This window comes from Chenopodium album, chromosome 9 (assembly GCF_948465745.1).
Source record: "Chenopodium album chromosome 9, dcCheAlbu1.1, whole genome shotgun sequence".
Taxonomy (NCBI): domain Eukaryota; kingdom Viridiplantae; phylum Streptophyta; class Magnoliopsida; order Caryophyllales; family Amaranthaceae; genus Chenopodium; species Chenopodium album.
The window spans coordinates 70,694,654-70,703,767 of NC_137842.1; the positions used below are offsets into that span (position 1 = coordinate 70,694,654).

Consider the following 9,114-nt stretch of genomic DNA (forward strand, 5'->3'; position numbering starts at 1 on the left):
AAATTTTAAAGTAGTATTATGAGTAGTATACATCAAGGATAAATTACTTTTTATACTAGTAATATATGTAACAATTATTTCCGGGCTAATTAATATACCAATAGTCAAAAAGTTACCTTTATTTACCACCGACCTTCGTCTTTAACTCAATATCCCTTTCATGTCATATAGAATGAAAAGACTTTATATAGATGGAGTTATATAGTATGTAGAATTATTGAATATCTCATTGCTTCGTCCTTCCCACTATAAGTGTACTAAAAGCAAAAGCATAAAATAAAATTTAAAAAACCCCATAAAACTAAACGACACATCTTATTAATTTAACCCCTCAATTATATTCCTCAAATTTCCAAAAATTTGTATGATGTCATAATAATTCTACAAATATACATACATAAAAATAGTACAAATACTTTTTTGTTTGTTTGTTTTTTATTTTTAAAAGCACTATATAAAGCAAAGGTTAATATTCGTTTTAGTTACCATCTCCCTTTCTTTTTATTAATATTACTCTTTGCGTGCCTTTTCCTTAAAATCTTACAAAAACATACCATAACGTAAAGAGTAAGAGAGGGAGATGGAAATGGAGATGGAGAAGCTTGGATGCTTAACACACCTTTTTGTCACGCTTTTTTTGGCCTCGTTCGCCGGTGTCGTGTCGATGCCGGCGTTAACAGACGTGACAATGGAAGCACTTTGTCCTGGCAAAGATGAATGTTCTCTTGCCATTTATCTCTCTGGTTTCCAGCAGGCGGTACGTCGTTTCATTTCATTTCCTGTATTTTCTCTAACTTGTTTTTATTTTTTCATGTTTCTCCTTATTTTTCTCCAAAGGGTGTTTTCATAATTTCACGTATCTCCTTAATTTTCTTAAATAGTGGTTTTTTTTTTTTATTCATAATAATAGTTGATTTTAATTAGTTATGAATTATGATCTTATGGAGTACGTGTTAAGTAACGCAACAAAATACTACAAATATTCAATTTATTATAGGAGGGACTGAACTACTGAATGAAGTTAATATTACGAGTATAACGTACGTACTTCATTTGATCCCAATTAACCATGATAATTAATATTGTAGCATTAAAAGTTAGTTAAATAATCTAATTTAACAACTCCCCTGTTTGGCTGTTTATTATGATTGATAATTGTGTAAATCAATTTTGAAAAGTTCACATTTTCTTTGATTATAGATTATGGAGTATACAATATATATTGGCTCGATCCATTATTCAAATGATGATTTGTCCATTTACATATTTCCAAATAATGATCAAATGAAAAGACACAACACTATTTAAGTACGGAGTACTTTGTATCTTTATGGCTAGATGTTTCCGAGTGTACGTCGTAAGAAATTACATTGACCACCCTCCAAATTAAGTTGCTTTGTAGGATCAAGTACTGATCAACACAAAAGAACTCCGTGAAATTTTTAGCAATAAGTATGAGGAGGTTCATGTTACATCCACATAACTTAATGAGTGACGTGATACAAATATGACTTACAACGTGATACAACTATTAGCTTAGGACTTGTTTGGCATCAGTTTTGGTTTTCAATTTCCTGTTTTTTTTAAAACCAAAAACAAAAAACAAGAAAAAGGTGTTTTCACTTTTCTGTTGTCAGTTTTCAAAATTATCATAATTTTAATAAGTATATATAATTTTTGATTCATTATGAAACACATATCATATACTTTTAGAAAACAAAAAACCAAAAAACAGAAAACCACGGCAATGCCAAACGAACCCTTAAATTTTTAGTTTGTTTACTTGATTCTCTAATTATATGACTTACAACATGATATCACATTCAATTGTCCATTTCTATTGATCGAACATGTAACATCCTCTAGCTACCAGCACAGGAATTAGGAAATAGGAATTCTCCTCACTTGTATTACACTTTGCTCCCACAACATCACATGAAAATGACACTTAAATGACATATCATATACTATCTCCGTTACAGGTTATGTGCAACAATTTGACATAAAACAGAGAGGAAAAATGTCTAATCGTTACACATAGCCTGTAACAGAAGTAGTATGTAGTACAATATTAAAGATTCACGGGACTACAAAAAGTTACAAAAACTCGTCAATAATCATCTATAAAATGATGTCTTTTACGAGGTAGTCGGTATGTTTTAACCCCTAAGGTGTAACATACGGAGTACTACTCTTTATTCTTCTTTTTCATCGTACTACCACTCTTTATTTTTCTTATTCATCCTCACTGGTGTACAAAATTAACTGTCATTTTACATGTACTTTGAAGTACTAGTATAATTAATTTAACTTGTGAAATTTTGTCTGTTTTTTTTTTTTTTGTGAATGTAAGAAAGAAGTTTCCTTCTCTTGTTTTTTTAACTTGCCGAAATTATTACAGTTTTTACTTTATATCTTCACGAAAACGTTCAAAAAACGAAAGTTCTACTCATATAGATATCTTCGTTCATTATTTAATTTTTGTAAGAGTTATTTTTCTTTCGTTTGTTTCCCTTATTTTTCGTTTGTTTTCCTTGGCAATACTATATGAGTAATTTTTTTGTCCAGTATATGTCGGCAACAATATTAATAATTGATTAATTGTACATCTCTTTCATGGACCAATTAAATTTTACTTTTTAATTTGCAAAAAAATAAAATATAATTTTAAAAAACTATTGGTAGATATACAAGTATAAACATTTTTAAAAACTATTGGTAGCATATACAAGTATGTAATTCGTTTGATAAGATTAAAGTTGGCCTTTTTTTTTCATTCAAGAAATAGATGAGGTTTTTGCATGTGTTTTTACCTTAGCTTTATTTATTACTTGTATTATTTAATGGTTTCTTTCTTATTAATGGTAAGAGAATCGTATCAAACAAAAAAATTCGATTTCCTGTGAAAAGGCAAAAAGAGAGAGTTTGAATTGAACATGTGAATCAGATCAATACTTGGAAAACTTTAAAATTAACAAAAAAGTGCTTCGTGGATATGTGTTATGATTCTTATGATGATCTAGGTGAAATGATAAATTAAACTTAGAAAAATGGACATATTATAGTATGTAGTTGAAATATTTTAATCATAATATTACATCGAAAAATGCATTTTTTTTTTGTAAAAAAAAGTGGGATAAATAAAAATAAAGACCCATAATATAATACGTTTATTGAAGGAAAGATGATAAACAGATTTGGGCCACAATCGTGGCAACTGTCCACTTTACCTGACCAAAGAGGTTCCACCTCAAAACCATATGACAATGAGGGGAGTAGCCCCTTAACATTATTAACTGGACATAATTTTCTCTTTTTCTTCAATATGGGATACACATCCCAATATTTCTTTTCACCTTTTCAATCTTTTAATGTGGGACAACACTTTCACTCACGTGTGGGTTTGCTTATGGGCTCAACAGACGACACAATTTTTTTTTAAATTTTTTTTTTTATTTTAAAATATTAAGATACGGAGTACTCTGTACTAAATGTTATCGGCTTCATTGTTTAATTATGGTATAATATGAATAAATATTATGGTGCAGATTTCAGGGATAGGGTCAGTGTTAATGACTCCGTTAATAGGTAATTTATCGGACATTTACGGCAGGAAATCACTCTTGACACTTCCTTTGACGCTCAATATTCTCCCCCTAGGTAATTTTTTTACTTTCTAAATTCTAATGCTTTGCTTAAACAATTTGACTTAATGGCTATCAAATCTTACAATTAATTTAGATCTCACAATTGTGTGGATGATTACATATAAAAAGAAAGAGTTTTAATATCTTTATCAACGTTCCAATCATAAGAGAGTGACACATACGAAGTATAAATACAGTATTATAAGAGGTGGCAAATAGTTTTGAAAAATAATTTTGTTTTGTAATAGTTGGCTATTTTTGAACTTGGTATGACTATGTCTTGTGGCTATGACATGAGATCTATTAATTTGTCTAGTCACACACTTATACTTTCATGCATTGTCAATTTGATTTGTCACTCACTCTATCTTTGTTTCAATTATCTCATTTCATTTTCTAATTAATTTGTAACTTAATGCCAACATACATGTTAAAGGGATAACTTCACTTCAATTTATATTATTTACTGTTTAAAACTTATTTTTAATGATTCACTTTTACTTTATCTCAATAAAGTAACTGTTTTGTAGAAATTAAATTAATTTAGCTGACTTTTTATTTTTACTAAATATTAAGTAATGAGGAATCTCTTTAACTTTGTAAACTTAATATTTAATTAGCTACCTTATCTATGAAATTTTTTTTTTTTTTTTTTTTTTAAAAAAAAAATTAAAAAAAAAATTATGATTTATATCTTTCTGGTTGATATCCCATCAAGTGGTATGCAAAGTGGAATGCAATTGTCTTCCTTGTCTCTTTCATTTTAATCTTTTCCAAATTTGGAGGTGAAATGAGTAAATTCTAGTAGCATGCGTGTTGTTTGCACTCATGTCGACTAGTACTATGTAATATCTATAACTTTCTATTGATTTGCCAATAATATTGATGATTCAAGTGAAGAAAATTTCAACACAATGACAAATTATTTTTGTTGCTCTAAATTGAATGCAGTGGTATTGGCATATAGTAGGGAAACGAGTTTTTTCTACGCCTATTACGTGCTAAGAACATTGGCATCCATGATATCCGAAGGCGCTATTCACTGTCTCTCTCTTGCTTACGTTGTATGTATTGTTCTAACTCCATCTCTATATATCCCTTTCTATTACTTCACTTTGATCTCTCAATTTCGAATTATCTAGAAAACATCATCTATTGATTGTTATGCATAGATTTGTATGTCCAAGTGTTTAGACACATGGTCATGTCTACATGCATTCTACGTAACTACGCGATGTTAATGTGTGCACAGCACAATACCACTTAGGTAAAGACTAGAATAAACCCGGTCTACAATAACTTATTGTAGACCCAACCTTCTAGTATACCATACGAATGTAATTATATCATACGAAATGTGATTATATTACTACAAAAGTGATTTTATCATCTTGAAACTGTTATGTAAATGTATCACTCAAAAAGTGAATTTATCATTATAAAAAGTATGAAATAGTAAATTACATCATTCAAAAGATGATTTTTAAATTTTATCATCCTAAAGATAATTATATAATCTCATTAAATGGTTTAATATGAGATTATATAATTCAAAACATGACTCACAAAAAGATAATTATATCGTCTTAAAAAGTGATTATATCATCCAAAATGTGATTATATTATTTGAAAGTGTCAAATTTTGGGTCTACAATAATTTATTGTAGACCGGGTCCATACAAGACCAATTGTACCACTTAATGAATCCCACTATTTATGAGTATAGTTAAGTACACTCAAATGTATAATAGATAATAATCTTAAGTATCATACATAACCCATAAGCCCACCATGATAAAAGATTAAAAGTATTACATAGATAATACTTGCTAATAGATAAACCTAATAATAAGAAAAAATCAACCAATATTATTAACGGAAATATTTTTTTTTCCCCCTATACATTTATAACAGTGGTTTTACGAATATGATATTTTTTTTTTTTTTTTTATTTATTTATAATGCGAAGTAGTTATTTAATTCTATAGAGGAATGTTAAATTGAAAAATCAAGTATAAGCCAAACAAATTTAGAAGTTTCTTAACTTTGATTTCTTTTTTGGGTGATTTGAAGTGTGGGATTATTGTCCCTTTCTTTAATATGAACTTATACGGCCTAGCTTCATACAATCATACAAGTGGCATAATGGCATATACTAGTATATTTTTGTCACTTTTCAAATGATGTTTGATCTACTACCTCCGTTACATATTATGTGCAACGATTAGACATTTTTCCCCTCTACTTTATGTCAAATCGTTGCAAATAATATATAACGAAGGTAGAAATTACTAATTTGACCTTCCAACGGCTTCCCTTTTTGGACACATCTCTTTTACTATCGTAGTGATCATCGACACTCCGTTTTGTAATGACATCTCAGTTTTTCCTAAAGTGAAATGATATAAGCACCTTCCTAAGTTTATTTACCAATTAAGTACTACTGTAATTTCCAAATCCTATCTTAACCAATTATCCCTCCCTTTTACTTTTCTTTCTTCTATATTTGAAACTAGTTTACTTTTCTTTCTTTCTTCTATATTAAGTACTACTCCCTCCGTCCCTTAATACATGTCTCTTTCTCTTTAGTATGTGAGGATTAAATGCTCAAACGAATATATCCTACACTAATACATTACTACACTAAAGAATATATCCTACACGTTTTTTTTTATTGAAACTAGTTAAGTTAGATGAACCAAAAAAGTCATGATGGATAAAACAAGGGATTTCAAAGTCATTAGAACATGTTATACTTATGTTTTTAATCAAATTCATTTTAAGATCAATGGAGAAATTTAAAAGCAATATAAATGTAGCAGTTAATTTAGAACTTAATAGTTCTTAATTTTTTCTCCCCAGGCTGACAAAATTTCAGAGGGAAAACGAGCATCAGCATTTGGTATTCTTGCAGGGGTTAGTTCTGCTGCATTTGTATGTGGTACATTATCAGCTAGGTTTCTTTCCACAGCACAAACATTTCAGGTCTTTCTCACTCACTCTCTCTCTCTTACTCGCTCGTTGGCACCTGCTATCGATATTCATCAAACAGTCTCTGACTAATGAACATAAACTTCACAGGCTGCAGCATTTTCAGCCATGGCTGCCGCAGCTTACATGAGGATTTTCCTTCAAGAAACAACACGTAAAACTGATGCTTTAATTCAGCCACTCCTGAAATCTGAGCCAAGCAGTTCCTCAGATGATGATTTGACAAAGAAGGTTCAGATTTTCAAGAAGATCCCAACCTTCCATGATATAAAGAGCTTACTAGGAAGCAGGTGTTTCATCAGCATCGAAACTTGATCGTCTAAATTTTGTCTCTTCTCTCAATATCAACTGTCTAACCCATCTAAAACATTTTTTCTTACGCAGCAAAACATTTTCACAGATCGCAGTTATGGTATTATTCAATAGTCTAGCAGAGGGTGGCCTACAAGCTTCATTGATGGTAATGACTCAAACCAACCAAATTACAAGCAACTTCTAACACAGAACTAATCCCACATACAAACTTTAAAAATCTAACACAATTGAAGACCGAGTATGCATACTAGTTTAAAAATAACGTACATTGAGCAGTAGCATAAATATCATAAACATAGAATATTAAGAACCTTTTGTATATAGCATGATCTTAAACTTGCAGCAAGATTAGAGGATATTGTAATACATAACCAAAAACATGTTTCATCTGATGCAGTACTTCCTGAAAGCAGAGTTTCATTTCAGCAAAAACCAGTTCGCAGACCTGATGCTGATAGTTGGTATTGCAGGAATGGTCTCACAGGTATTAAGATAAACTTAATGTTTCTCAGAGCTTAAAAAGTTTGTATTCTTTTCTTTCACCTCTGAAATCAGAACATGTCAAATTCTGCAGCTAGTTTTGATGCCCATGCTACTATCAGTAACAGGAGAGGAATGGTTGCTTAGACTTGGGCTCTTAGTGGCGAGCACAAATGTAGTTTCTCTCTCCCTCCTTCCTTCCAAAACCTAACTCTCCATTACTTGTATAACAGATGTCACATTCTAGATCATACTGCTAAATGAGCTTCTGAATTTTGCAGATGATTCTTAACAGCGTCGCTTGGGATGTTTGGGTAATATCTCTCGACCATACCCAATCTCATAAACAACTAATGCTTGTGTGCAATAGTATTCACTTACAGATACAACTCACACTAATATGCAATAAGATTTACTTTAAGCTACAGCTAACTATGCAATAAGATTTACTTTAAGCTATAGCTAACTTTTCACCCTTTACATGATTGATGACATTTCTTTGCTTAGAACTGGAAATATTTGAAATTTTGCTGACTATTAGATCATCAAAACTATTTGCACAGGTCATTTATGCAGTAGCCGGGCTTTCAGTGTTCGTTGTTTTCACAAACCCTTGTGTAAGTCTCTCATATTTACCCTCACTGTTGTCTCTAATGTTTTCTAGCACATAACAGAGACTGCTAAACGTGTGCAGATGCGTAGCATTGCCTCCAAACAAGTAGGAGAAAGTGAACAGGTACGATACCTGACACTTCTAAAGATTCAAGTATCATTGCTCTAATTTTCTTATTCAGCAAGGTCAAATGCTCCAAGCTCCTACATACTGTTTCCCTTGCAGAAATTCTTTTCTGATTGTTCTCTTGTCACATTTTTCTACTCGTGATTGCTGTTTTCAGGGTAAGGCTCAAGGATGCATCTCAGGGATAGGTTCTTTGGCCAATATCATATCTCCATTGGTTTTTAGCCCTCTAACTGGTAGGTCAAATTCAAATTTCTTTTCCTTTTCCCAAAAGAGGAGCAAATAACCTTAATTGTTTCTTTCCTATGCCGTCAGCTACTTTCCTTTCAGACAAAGCACCATTCCATTTCCCCGGTTTCAGCCTGTTGTGTATCGCGTTATGCACGGTAAGGCCTCCTACCTCCTCGACTGACATGAAAATGACCAAGGGAAAATTATAAGACTAGATATGGGCTTTCTTCATGGGTGATAAAATTCATTATTTTACCAAGGAATTTGAAGAAAATGCTAACTTTGGTGCAGGCAATGGCTTTCCTTCAAAGTCTAATGATAAGGGCAACTCCGAAGATTTCAAGCAACATGGTAGCCTAGGCAACAGATAGAGTTCTAGTAAGAATAACATCTACTTTTTCAGAATGTAAGGTGGGCATCTCACAGAATGAAGAGTAATATACATACTGAGGTATGCTGCCAAGACAGAAGGAGCTGGGCCAGTATTAAGAACCAAGTCAGAAGGCAATCACCAAGGCATGTATATCAGATTTCCCATGATTATGTTGTATATATAGAGGGCAAGTTTATAAAAGACCCCAATTTAGCTAGTCTGTGTTTTTCTAAATAGGATAGCTAGATAATTTCTTATATCAAAGGGCTTTTTGATGATTACAATCTCTAAGTGCAGCTAGACCACAGAATTACATAAATCAAAAGCACCTTTACGCA

At 31.5% G+C, this 9,114-nt stretch overlaps 1 protein-coding gene across 1 annotated transcript; it reads left to right on the forward strand.

The window, feature by feature from the left end:
• Positions 1–491: 491 nt before the first annotated feature.
• On the forward strand, positions 492–9,114 carry LOC145559112 (uncharacterized). The gene is made up of 14 exons (XM_081620531.1): positions 492–757; positions 3,549–3,660; positions 4,599–4,711; positions 6,510–6,632; positions 6,729–6,928; positions 7,023–7,098; positions 7,351–7,437; positions 7,528–7,608; positions 7,715–7,747; positions 7,997–8,050; positions 8,128–8,169; positions 8,330–8,408; positions 8,488–8,558; positions 8,695–9,114. The coding sequence occupies exons 1-14, from the start codon at positions 581–583 to the stop codon at positions 8,761–8,763; spliced, it is 1,317 nt and encodes a 438-aa protein (XP_081476657.1). The 5' UTR covers positions 492–580; the 3' UTR covers positions 8,764–9,114.

Coding starts and splice junctions, on each gene's coding strand:
- LOC145559112 (XM_081620531.1), top strand. CDS start 581: ATGGAAATGGAGATGGAGAAGCTTGGATGCTTAACACACCTTTTTGTC. Junction 7,438..7,527: donor TTGCAGGAATGGTCTCACAG/GTATTAAGATAA, acceptor CAAATTCTGCAG/CTAGTTTTGATGCCCATGCT. Junction 8,409..8,487: donor GGTTTTTAGCCCTCTAACTG/GTAGGTCAAATT, acceptor CTATGCCGTCAG/CTACTTTCCTTTCAGACAAA.